Source organism: Sapajus apella, unplaced genomic scaffold (assembly GCF_009761245.1).
Source record: "Sapajus apella isolate SASKATOON/1434 unplaced genomic scaffold, GSC_monkey_1.0 scaffold43, whole genome shotgun sequence".
NCBI classification, from domain to species: Eukaryota; Metazoa; Chordata; class Mammalia; order Primates; family Cebidae; genus Sapajus; species Sapajus apella.
In genome coordinates this window covers 14,768,016-14,781,000 of record NW_022436983.1, presented here as the reverse complement: position 1 = coordinate 14,781,000, position 12,985 = coordinate 14,768,016, and the positions used below count along the sequence as shown (strand labels likewise).

At 41.7% G+C, this 12,985-nt stretch overlaps 1 protein-coding gene across 10 annotated transcripts in view; it reads left to right on the top strand.

Annotated features, from left to right (window-relative positions):
- Positions 1-9,790, top strand: part of USP48 (ubiquitin specific peptidase 48) — a 101,189-nt gene extending 91,399 nt beyond the window's left edge. For 7 of the 10 annotated variants that reach the window (XM_032300701.1, XM_032300700.1, XM_032300696.1 and 4 more), the window contains 3 exons: positions 576-624; positions 7,542-7,568; positions 8,937-9,470. In XM_032300701.1, coding sequence (XP_032156592.1) covers positions 576-624; positions 7,542-7,568; positions 8,937-8,959 — 99 coding nt within the window. In that variant the 3' untranslated portion in view covers positions 8,960-9,470. Of the gene's footprint in view, positions 1-575; positions 625-778; positions 947-7,541; positions 7,569-8,936 lie in introns of all 10 variants that reach the window. The other 3 variants (XR_004275854.1, XM_032300695.1, XM_032300697.1) reach the window with 3 other exon arrangements.
- Positions 9,791-12,985: the final 3,195 nt, after the last annotated feature.

The window sequence follows — 12,985 nt, the reverse complement described above, 5'->3', positions numbered from 1 at the left end:
AAACAGCCTGTATTGTTGAAGCGTTTGTACTTCACATGGGCAGCTAGAGTCTGTACTGGTCATTGGCCTTGTTATCCTTGCAGCTAACCTCATCATAAGCTCAGACATAAGCTTCCTCCTAAAAAGGAAATAGGTATCTTGTTCTTGCTGAAGTGGGACAAAATTAAAATTTTAACATAATTGGTATTCTGAGAGTACCAGTCTAACTTTATTTCTACCCTGCACTGCCACTACCAGTGGCTTAACTCACGTTGGTTAAATCAGTCTTTAGTAACCCCAGGGGGTCTAAATATTTCCATGTCTAAATGGGTCTTTAAGAGTGGGAAAACAGTCTCCCCTGCCTTTCCTCTTCTCACACACAGTATACCATTTCTGAGGTGTTGATTCTAGACCCATAGCCAACGGGGCATCCACTGTTAAACCTGGACACCACTGGCTGTGGCTCGAATTGAGTTCTCTGCTGGAACAGTTTGTTTGTCTCTTATAGCAATATCAGTATTTGAATCATGGGCCATACTTCCAATTTCAGACTCCCACTCCCTTGTGGTTTTGAATTGTCTTCATTTGTTTTCTAGGCTGATGAACCAATTGCAGATTATGCTGCAATGGATGATGTCATGCAAGGTAAAGATGAATTCATTTTAGGAATCTGCTGGTTAGGTGTTAGAAGGAGGTGGAATTTTACATATTGGAGCGTTAGTGTACAGTGCTTTTACTTTTAACCTTGAAAAAAGCTTCCACATGTTGTTAAGGTGGAATACATTGTTTGTCTTAAAAGATCATAGAAAGGAGGGAACGATAGCTACAAAAACTTGAGAAGCTAACCTGAGGAAGCTGAAATAAATGTCAGCCTGCTGATGGAGGAGGTCAACAAGAAGCAAAGCCAAGTCGAATTGCAGTGCACCAGACAGGCACACACAAATTAGAGGCCCAGGTACCTCTGAAGGTGAGAATGAGGTGTGAGCCTAAAAACAAGATAACACGATACTTCTTTGCAAAACCGTGTAAGAAGCAGTTGGACAGCTCCCTATCCGTCTCATCCTTGTCACTTACCATCCCCACCTGGACCTCAGATGGGCACTCAGAATTATGTGTTTCCACACTTGCAAAAATTAAACTAGAAAGGTGGGAACGAAGCCTAAACCAAATAGAAGACCACCTCCCAGCCCTTTGCTCAAATTTGGGCAGCCCATTACCCTCTGGATGGGAAGGGATTTCTCTCCTGGGAAACTAGCCGAGTCAAGAAAATAACCAATGGATGTAAAAAATCTGGTTCTGTATGATCAAGTTGGATTTCTTGCATCATAGGGATGCAAGGATGGTTCAACATATACAAATCAATATATCACATCAGCAGAATGAAGGACAAAAATAATATGATTATCTTAATAGACAAAGAAACAGTAAAAGCATGCAAAATTGGAAAAGAGCAAGTCGAATGGTCTCTCTTTGCAGATGACTGTTTTGTTTTGTTTTGTTTTGTTTTGTTTTTGAAACAGAGTCTCTCTGTTGCCCAGGCTGGAGTGCAATGTCACGATCTCAGCTCACTGCAGCCACCACTTCCTGGGTTCAAGCAATTCTCATGCCTCAGCCTCCCAAGTAGCTAGGACTATTGGCACACGCCACAACGCCCAGCTACTTTTTTACTAGAGACTGGGTTTTGCCATATTGGCCAGGCTGGTCTCCAACTCCTGGCCTCAAGTGATCCGCCCACCTGGGTCTCCCAAAATGCTAGGCTTACAGGTGTAAGCCACCATGCTGGGCCAACATGATCTTATATATGTAGAAAAACTTAAAGACTCTACCAGAACACTCTTATAACAACTGATAAACATTCAGTAAAATTGTAGGATACAAAAATCAGTGTACAAAGCGAGTTTCTGTAGTGTAGTGGTTATCATGTTCGCCTAACAAAAATCAACATATAAAAATTAGCATTACTCTGTACCAATAAGGAACTAGCTGGAAAAGAAACCAAGAAAGTGGCTGGGCACAGTAGCTCACTCCTATAATCCCAACACTTTGGCAGGGGCTGAGGCAGGTGGGTCACTTGAAGGCAGGAGTTCCTGACCAGCCTGACCAACATGGCAAAACCTCATCTCTAATTAAAATTACAAAAATTAACCACGCATGGCAGCGCTCACCTGTAATCCCAGTTACTAGGGGAGGCCAAGGCAGAATTGCTTGAATCTGGCAGGTGGAGGTTGCAGTGAGCCGAGATCGCACCACTGCACTCTCCAGCCTGATGACAGAGAGAGTACATCTCAAAAAAGAAAAAGAAATCAAGAAAGCAATTCTGATGATAATAGCTACCAAAATAATAAGATTAGATACCTAGGAATAAATTTAACCAAGAAGGTGAAAGACCTCCACAAGGAAAACTACAAAACACTAATGTAAGAAATTGAAGGGCTGGGCGCAATGACTCACCTGTAATCTCAGCACTTTGGGAGGCCGAGGCAGGTGGGTCACAACATGGTGAAACCCCATCTCTACTAAAAATACAAAAATTAGCCAGGCATGGTGGCATGCACCTGTAATCCCAGCTACTTGGGAGGCTGAGGCAGAAAAATTGCTTGAACCCGGGAGGCAGAGGTTGCAGTGAGCTGAGATCGCACCACTGTACTGCACTTGCAACAGTGAAATTCCATCTCAAAAAAAAAAAAAAAATTCTCAAAATTTATATGGAGGCTGGGCGCAGTGGCTCACACCTGTAATCCAAGCACTTTGGGAGGCTGAGGCAGGCAGATTGCCTGAAGTTGGGAGTTCAAGATGAGCCTGATCAACATGGAGAAACCCCATCTCTACTAAAAATACAAAATTAGGCAGGCGTGGTGGCACATGCCTGTAATCCTAGCTACTTGAGAGGCTGAAACAGGAGAATTGCTTGAACCCAGGAGATAGAGGTTGTAGTGAGCTGAGGTTGCACCATTGCACTCCAGACTGGGCAGCAAGAGTGCAACTTCGTCTCAGAAAAAAAAAAAATTCATGTCGAACCAGAAAAGACCATGAATAGCCAAATCAATTATCAGCAAAAAGAACAAAGCTGGAGACATCATGATACCTGGCTTCAAAATATACTACAAAGCTATGGTAACCTAAACAGCATGGTATTGGTATAAAACATAGGATAATGGAACAGAATAAAGAAACCCAAAATAATTTCATGTATTTACAGCCAAATGATTTATTACAAAGGCACCAAGAACATACATTGAGGAAAGGATACCTTCTTCAATAAATGATGCTGGGGAAACTGGATATCCATATGCAGAAAAATGAGACTAGACCTCTGTCTCTCACTATATATAAAAATCAACTCAAGACAGGACAAGGTGGCTTATGCCTGTAATTCCAGCACTGTGGAGGCCAAGGCAGGCGGATCACAAGGTCGGGAGATTGAAACCACCCTGGCCAACATGCTGAAACTCCGTCTTTACTAAAAATACAAAAAATAGCTGGGCATGGTAGTGAACATCTGTTATCCTAGCTACTTGGGAGGCTGAGGCAGTAGAATTGCTTAAACCCAGGAGGCGGAGTTTGCAGTGAGCTGAGATTCCGCCACTGCCCTCCAGCCTGGACGACAGAGCTAGACTCCATCTCAGAAAAAAAAAAAAAAAAAATCAAAATGGATTAAAGACTTAAATGTAAGACCTTGAAACTATGAAATTGTAGAATTAAATATGGGGGGAAATGCTTTCAAACATTGGTCTTGACAGAGATTTTGGCAAAGACCTCAAAAGCACAGGGAACAAAACCAAAAATAAACAAATGGACTATATTAAACTAAAAAGCTTCTGCACAGCAAAGGAAATAATCAGAGTTGTAGGGACAACCTGTAGAATGGGAGAAAATATAATCTCATTAAAAAGCTGGCAAAGGATCTGAATAGACATTTCTCAGAAGAAGACATACAAGTGGACAATAGTTGTATGAAAGATGTTCAGCATCATTCATCATCAGGGAAATGCAAATCAAAATCACAGTGAGGTACCATCTTCTCCCAGTCAGCATGGCTATTATCAAAAAGACAATAACATGTAACTAGGATGCAAAGAAAAGGGAAAAGGGAACTCTTATACACTGTTGGTGGAATGTAAATTAGTATAGCCATTATGGAAACATTATGGAAGTTTCTCAAGACTAAAAATACAATTACCATATGATCCAGCAATCCCTCTAGTGGTATTTATCCAAAGGAAAAGAAATCAGTGTATCAAAAGGATATCAGCACTCCCATGTTTATTGCAGTAGTGTTCACAACAGCTGAGGTATGGAGTTAGCCTAAGTGTCCATCAGTAGATAAACTGATAAAATACATTATATTTATATGTACACATACAATGGGATACTATTCAGCCATTAACAAAATGAAATCCTGTCATTTGCAGCAATGTGGATGGAACTAGGGGATATTTATGTAAAGTGAAATAAGCCGGGCTCCAAAATATAGATAATGTATTTTCTCACTCATACGTAGGAGCTAAAAAAGCTAACCTTGGGCCTGTAGAATGATAGTTATGGGAAAGGGCGTATGAAGAGTGGTTGGTTAATGGGTACAAACATACAATGTGATAGAAGGAATAAGTTCTGGAGTTCGATAGCACAGTAGGGTGATATGTTGTATATTTCAAAAGAGCTAGAAGAAAAGATAATGAAATGTTCCCAACACAAATAAATGATAGGCCGAGCGCAGTGGATCACTTGAGCCCAGGAGTTCCAGACCATCCTGGGCAACATGGTGAGACCCTGACTCTACTACAAATTTTTAAAAAGCAGCCAGGCATGGTGGCTTGCACCTGTGGTCTCAGATACTTGGGAGGCTGAGGTGGGTGGATTGCTTGAGCCCAGGAGTTTGAGGCTGCAGTGAGCTGTGATCATACCACTTCACTCAAGCCTGGGTGACAGACTGAGACCCTGTCTGGAAAAAAAAAAAAGAAATAATAAATATTCAAGGTGATAGATATACTAAGTACCCTGATGAGATCATCATACATTGAATGCATGTATCAATATCACCAGTACCCAATATATATGTACAAATAATATGTTTGGTTTTTGTTTTTTGAGACAGAGCCTGTCACTTAGGCTGGGGTGCAGTGGCATGATCACTGCAACCTCCGCCTCCAGGGTTCACGTGATTCTCCTGGCTCGTTCTCCTGAGTAGCTAGGACTATAGGTGTATGCTGCCATGCCTGGAGTTTTTTTTTTTTTTTTTTTTTTTAGCTGTGGCCTGGCTAATTTTTGTACTTTTAGTAGAGACCGGGTTTCGCTATATTGGCCAGGCTAGTCTTGAATTCCTGACCTCTGGTGATCTGCCCATCTTGGCCTCCCAAAGTGCTGGTATTACAGATGTGAGCCATTGTGCCCAGCCTTGTTGGTATTTTTTTAAAAGCTGGTTCATCTCCCAGGTACCCTTCAGTTAATCCCACCAGTGCCCACTGAACAGATCTTTCAGACATGATTTTTTTTCTTTTGTTTATACCCAGACTTCACAGACGTCTTTTTTTTAAGATGGAGTCTTGCTTTGTCGTCCAATCTGGAGTGCAGTGGCATGATCTCAGCTCACTACAATCTCTGCCTCTGAGGTTCAAGCAATTCTTCTGCCTCAGTCTCCCAAGTAGCTGGGACTGCAGGCACTTACCACCATGCCCAGCTAGTTTTTTGTATTCTTAGTAGAGATGGGGTTTTACTTTGTTGGCCAGGCTGCTCTGGAACTCCTGGCCTTGGGATCCACGCGTCTCGACCTCCCAATATGCTGGGATTACAGTCCTGAGCCATCGTGCCCTGCCCAGATATCTTTTTACTACCTCATATACTTAGGTAGAAATGAGCAGCCAGATAGTTGAGGAATGAGAGCCTGATACCAAGAGATATCAAGGAAATAGCATAGGAAGCAAACAAACAATAGCAAGAGGAACTATATAAAAGGAACATTTGGAGAATAGAAAAGAGTTCATGGAAATAAAAAGCGATTACACCATGGGTTTGTTACAGTAAGTGAAAAACTAAGGATAAAGAGGGTCATGAAAGCCTCTAGAAGTACAGAGGGAAAGCCAATCGAATTCACAGGTTGAAGTCAGGAAGACGAGATAATGGAGCAGTGCCCACAAGATTCTGTGGGAAAGTGAGTTCCAATCTAGAATTCTGTAACTAAACTGACTTTATTCTACTCTCACACCTGATGGCTCTTCGAGCATACATAAGGCCTCAAAAGATTGATCTGTCGTGCACCATCTGCCAAGATACTGTGTGAGGATGTGTTCTTCTTGTTCTTCTTAAACATTAAATCAAGAAAGAAATGAACAGTGGACCCAGTAAATAGGGGATCAGCGTAGGATCAGATGCCCTGGAAGATGGTGAAAGGAAGTCTCAGAACTGCTGTTCTTCAGCAGGCAGCGAAGATACCTGATCCATATTGGAGCAGTGGGATGCAAGCTTCAGGAAGGGATGCCACAAGGAAAAGTGGAAGTGATGAAGACTGCCTTCAAGAGGTTACAGGTCTTTAAGAGTTTATATGTGGACTGGTGATAAATACAGAGAAAATAAAACACATCAGTAATGCAGTAGTTACCAAGCTCAGAAAAACCAAGTCATACCACATAGGAAATATAATCACGGTGCACCAAGCATTCAACTGTGACCAGTATTAATGGAGTAAACAATAATGCCAGTACTGGAGACTGGCTTAACAACAACAGATGCCACTTCATCAGGAGGATGGGGTGGGGGTGGGGGCTGTGTAAGCAGTAGAAGAGCTGTTTGCATCATTCACTGAGGAAGTTAGTAGATTTTAGGAAAAATTGTGAAATAGCCCGGGCATGGTGGCTCATGCCTGTAATCCCAGCACTTTGGGAGGCTGAGACGGGTGGATCACTTGAGGTCAGGAGTTGGGAGACCAGCTGGTCAACATGGTGAAACCCTGTCTCTACTAAAAACACAAAAATTAGCCCGGTGTGGTGATGTGTGCCAGTAGTCTCAGCTACTCTGGAGGCTGAGGCAGGAGAATCGCTTGAACCCAGGAGGCGGAGGTTGCAGTGAGCCAAGAATGCGCCATTGCATTCCAGCCTGGGCGACAGAGCTAGACTCCCTCTCAAAAAATAAAAACAAAATTATGAAATAGCAATGTAAGCATGTTATTTAGAAATAGGCTAAATATAGAAGAAGCTGCTACATGAGTCAAAAGTGACTCCTTCCAGAACTTGGGAAGAGGAAGGGGAGAGACCACTTCGCAGGAGTCAGTTACATGGCTTTCCCCCAGGCCACTCCTAGAGTTGTGCATCATGTGTGCTCTAGTTGCAAACTGAGTCCTATCAGTATTTGACTTTTTAGATGATGCGTACATATTGCTTTGATAAAAACAGAAAAGACCGTCCTCAGATTAATAACATCCATAACTTCAAAGATGATTATTACACAGTGACTAAGGTAATCAAAAGTTATTTTAAACTCTTATCCTTAAGCATTGAAGTGATCTTATACTGTCTGTCACGACAATCTTTTCAATTTGGAATTCTTTTTTTTTTTTTTTCTTTTTTCAGTTTGTATGCCAGAAGAAGGGTTTAAAGGTAAGTTATATTTGTCATGTTTTGTTCATGAATGTCAGAGTCATCCTGTAATTTTCTATTAAAGCGAGGACTGTGATTTGATTTTAAATTTTAATCCAATCTGAGTCTCATGACTGAAATTAATTTCAGTTAAATGCATTTCTTATTCAAGCTTCTTCATTATCTTTTCAACACTCAGGCCTCAGATGGGACCTCAGTTGGGGCCTGTGTGTTAGAACTGTTTCTTGCCAGATGTCGATTTGGCCTTCCCTTTCTCATTTTATAGGAGGTTGGGAAATTAGCTAGTGGCATTTTGAGATTGATTTTTAACCTTTCCTCAGTTCTTCCTATGAGTCCCCTCCTAGAGCTAAACTGTTTGTATGTAACTATTAAGAATTAGTGGTACAAGAATTTTCCAGATTTTATCAGGCCCAGTGAAAAGATGTAATCAATCACTTAGCATTAGAGCATTTGTTGGATTATTACCTTAAGAGGGGACATGGTGGTGCTCATGCTATATCTGGGCCATGTAGTTGCACACACCAGTAATATTCAAGAAGTCATCAAATACAGACCTTTGACATTTATGGATTTTACTGTTGCTGTGTTGATTCTTTGCGGGTCACTCCAAAAGTCCATGACAGGCTGTGATTTTGCTAAGGAATGAGTTTGAATCGCATACCAGGTGTTCCTTGCTAAAGCAAATACGTGACAAATCTATTGGCCAGCCTCACGTCTTCCTCTATGCCCAGCTTTGTTGTCTGCATGTTACCACTACAGAGGGACTCCTGATGGGGTCAAAACAAAGCAAAAAAATGTCTTTATGAAAAATGGTCATTGGCCAAGCTGGGGGCCTCACGCCTGTAATCCTAGCACTTTGGGAAGCTGAGATGGGTGGATCACTTGAGTTTGATACCAGCCTGGCCAACGTGGTGAAACCCCGTCTCTACTAAAAATACAAAAATTAGCCAGGCGTGGTGGTGTGTGCCTGTAATCCCAGCTACTCAGGAGGCTGAGGCAGGAGAATCACTTGAACCTAGAAGGTGGAGGTTGCAGTGAGCCAAGATTGCACCACTATACTCCAGCCTGGGTGACAAGAGTGAAACTGTCTCAAAAAAGAAAAACAGCCATTAAATGACAGCATCAATAAAATCTGGTTAGCTTGTGTGAAGATGCACATAGGAAGTACATGTCTTTCAACAGAAATGTGATTTAGCAGAGAGCCTGGAGTCTGCTGATATTTTTTCTTATCCTCCAACACAAAGCTGCTGCTGTATTCATTTATTAAGTTGGATGTTCCCTGTTGATGATGTGTTCTTGGTAAATGGAATCTATGAACTTTTAATCTACAGTTCACAACTATCCTTCCATGTGTGTTTCTTTTCCCAGGTACTGGTCTTCTTGGACATTAATCTTTGAATACTTGCTGACTGCTAAGAAATGACCAGAGGGGAAGAGGAGTTTGACATGTTAGGGCATTAAACAAAGGTGGATTTAAGAATTAAACCATTACATGCCCCTTCCAAAAGGCAGATCCATTCAAAAGTGACTGTCCCAAATGCCTTATGTCAAATAAAGCAGATTGCACTGACGGACATCAGACTTGAAGGAAATGTTTCCAATTTTATATTTAAGGGGGTGGTGGGTGGGAGGGGGCAAGTAAAGACAGAACAAGTTTAGTAGCAGTAACAGTAAATCATGTTTACATACCAGATTTATAGTCGTGGGAGGGAATAAAGTTCTGTTATATTTCCTTGCTTGAGTCTCATACCAGATGCGTTGGTCCATAAAGGATTGTACCACAGTAGATGGGACAACATTCTGCTCTGAACGAAAAGTAATTTTAGAGACATAACCTGCTTACCAATGCCTGTCTTTGATTCATATTCTACTTTCAATAAAGCATGAAAGTGAAGAACTTGTCCTAGGTGTGGAAAAGTGTCTTCAGATTTAGACTCCTCTGCATGTCCGCTGCAGCGCCACCTGCCTACACCTGCCCGGCCGTCTGTCTCTTGGTGTTGGGTAAAGGAGGGGGCACCTGCTGTCTCCTGCAATGAGCAAGGAATTGTGTCTCAGTTTTTGACTTCAGAGGCTTTTTGCTTTGGTGCATTTCAGAAAGGATGGAGAACATTTGTGAAAGCATCTTCCTCCGGTTTTGCTGTTATTCAAAAGTGGGAAAATGTACCTGGCACGTTTGGAAAAAAAAAAAAAAATCTAACTACCTATCAGAAGAGTAAATCAGACTAAAGTATATTCGGAAAACACAAGGTTTCTATAACATTTGTTCTTCCTATCCTCCATGTCACTGTTTCTTGGACCTCAGTTCCCTTTTTGAAAGCATTCTTCCAAAATGCCCTGAGAGGATCTTTCAGATCATTGTTTTAAAAAGGAAAATAATATATGGATGGGATGTGCTGTTCATCCAACTCAGGATTATCGTTCTTAACAACACCTAACCGAAGCAATATTCTTAAGAATATTGAAGGATTTTTAAAAATTGAACTTAAGACGGGAGTTTTTCCTCAAAAATAAAGTTCCCTCTGTTGAGTACGTATGTACATGTCTGTGGCTGAGATGCTAGCTTAGGCATCTCTCTTGTTAGCACTTTTCTTGGCCTTGGGTTTGTGCAAGGCTTTTCCCCCCTTTCATGAAAATTCAAACTCAGATAATGGATGGGGAGGCAGATTTTGATTTGAGACCCGGTGACCTTGGCAGCATCCCTTTTGAATAGCTCCTTTTATCAGCGTAATTGTGGCTGCTTGGTAAGATTCTAACTTCGTGTTTGTGTTTCCCCTCTGTATTTCTGATGTATTCAGTCTGTGCCCCCTGAGGAGGCAGGGGGTCTGTAATGAGCCTGTAGGGGAAGGTTAGAGCAGCACTAAGGGACCATCTCTTCTGGCCTTTGCGTTGACACAGGGGAAGGACTTCAAGTTGAGCTGATGGATCCTGATTTTCAGATCTCATTGTTTTATTAGCTCCAAAGAAATGAATGCAGGAGCCTAAAAGTAATAACACAAACTTATTCTTTCCCAAGGTAAAGACTTCTGTAAAAGTTTGCACAATGCTTGATGAAGCTGCTTCCGTTTCCTTATAGAGAAGCTTGTTGGCCAGAGAAGCTTCTTTTTGGGGATTGACATAAACATGTTAGTAGCCCCCAGAAATCTGATAACATTTTCCCCAATTTGCTATTGATAACAGTTTTAAAATTTGTTACTTGGGCATTTTTTCCTCCTGCAGTGGTACAAAATAACAGCCTTTTGTAAATCTTTCATGCCAGTACCTACTCTGGTACTGGTTTATTTATTATATCTGCCCAGGGGTGAGGCTGGCCCTGAGTGAGCAGGCGAGGCTGCAGGAGTCTGCACTTGGCTCAGGGTCGTCTTAACTCCTGCTCCAACAACCTCCTGCTGCCTTGTTCTGCCAGCACTGCTCAAGGTGTCTGCCTCCCAGCAGCTCCAGTGACACTATGAAGCCTTATTACAAAGGCAGGAGCTCAGGCCTTAGACCCGCTGAAGCAGAGTCTGCATCCACAGGCCACTCCCGTGCTCTTAGAAACCCTGGGCATGGGCCTCTCCCACACATGGGAGGCAGAGTTGCTAAGAAGCATATGCTTGTATTAAATGGCTTTGCATTGTCACCCTTTTCACTTTGTACAGGGTAAAGGTATAACCTAAAGCCCAATTCTCATTTCATCTGTAATTACAAATAGGTGGAGTCCATTTGCCTTCTGGACTGTGAAAAGTGCAGAGACACCTTCTGTTGGGGTTCTAATGCCATGCATGTGTACTTTGTATTAGATCAGTCTCCTTTATGAGGTATTATGAGGCTTGAGTCTTTTCCTCTTTATATTTCTGACCATTCTTTGATCTCAAACTGATGTGTACAACATACTACACTAGTACAAATTGTTGCCATTAACTGAAATACAGGCTGCATTTGGATGTCTTCATTCCCTGGGGAATAAGTATCTTTCTGTGTATTTATGAACTTTATTGTTTAGAATTACTTTCCTGCCAAATTAAAAAGATACGAGTGTCCCTTTACTTCAGTGGAATCATAATCCAGAGTGAATTTTTCAGTTATTTTAAATGTCCTTTTGGTTGGTCCATGTGATCATAGATTTATCTGTCCATCAGACTCTGGTTAATATTGGAATCTAATGCTCAGGTTGAATGACCTGTTGTAAAAACCCAAGGGATGATTTATCTCTGTCTAAACAAACTGCTGAAGTGAAGTGGGGAGGAAAGCCTGTCTTTCCTGTTATAGAATCACATCCTTTCTCTGGGCCATTTCAGTCCTCAGCTTACTCAGTGTTGCAGGGGACTGCGAACAGAGTGCATGCAGACTAAAAGGCAGCATTTTTTCATTTTAAGAAGATTTTCCCAGCCTGAGCAACATAGTGAGACTTCATCTCTACAAAAAAAACAAAAATTAGCCAGGTATGCTGGTGGTCCCAGCTACTCAGGAGGCTGAGGCAGGAGAATTGCTTGACCCCAAGAGGTCGAGGTTGTGGTGAGCTGTGATCACACCACTGCGTTCAGCTTGGGCAACAGAGTGAGACCCTGTCACAAAAAAAAAAAAAAAAATGTCACCTCTATGATAACACCCCATACTCCCGACCCCACCCCACGGTACGGGGTTTTGTCAACAGCAACATTTATAATTCTGAAAGCTGGAATCACTAACCCCCTGCCCATCCACCCATCTAGACATTCTATGGGCAGAAATACTGGCTGGGGATTTGATTATCAACATTATTGGAACCCTCTGTTTTTCATTAAAGTATAAATTATGAACATTAGTAAAATGGTAGGTAGCACTTCATTGGTTACCCTGAGCAACATTTCTGTGTTAGGTCCTGTGTGCCAGGTAGACAGTCTTGTTGGAAGACGGAAAACCACTTCTCCATCGCATATATCCCAAACCTTGATGGTTTTTTTCCATTCTGGCTGTTCATTGGGCTGAGGAGTCTGCTGGCTATCCAGATAGCACATAAACGTAGGCAAGTGTTGAAAGTGTGAAGCTATAGAATTCGGACCACCTGTGTTACAGATAATTTCACCATTGACCTTGTAACTAAGCAAAGTTACTTAATCCCGCTTTACCTTAGTTTTTTCCTCTCTAAAAATGGCAGTATTTGCTGTTTTTGTTTACTACATTCAGAGGATTAAGCAATAATAAATACTGTTAAGGTAAAAGGCTTTATATTATTTTTGTTTTTAGAAAAACTGTAGCCTTTCTGAGGAAATGCTGTGGAAATCTCTTGCAAGTCTTCAAAAACAGGTCTTGTAACAAACTACCTAGCCAAGCTACCTGGAGTGTCTTCTCTGAGAACTTTAGAAACTACCTTTTACTTCAAGCCCTTTCAGCTCAAATGATAATTAGACAGGTGTTTGAGCATCCTGTTACTTAAATCTTTCCTCCTGGCCCGTAAGGGT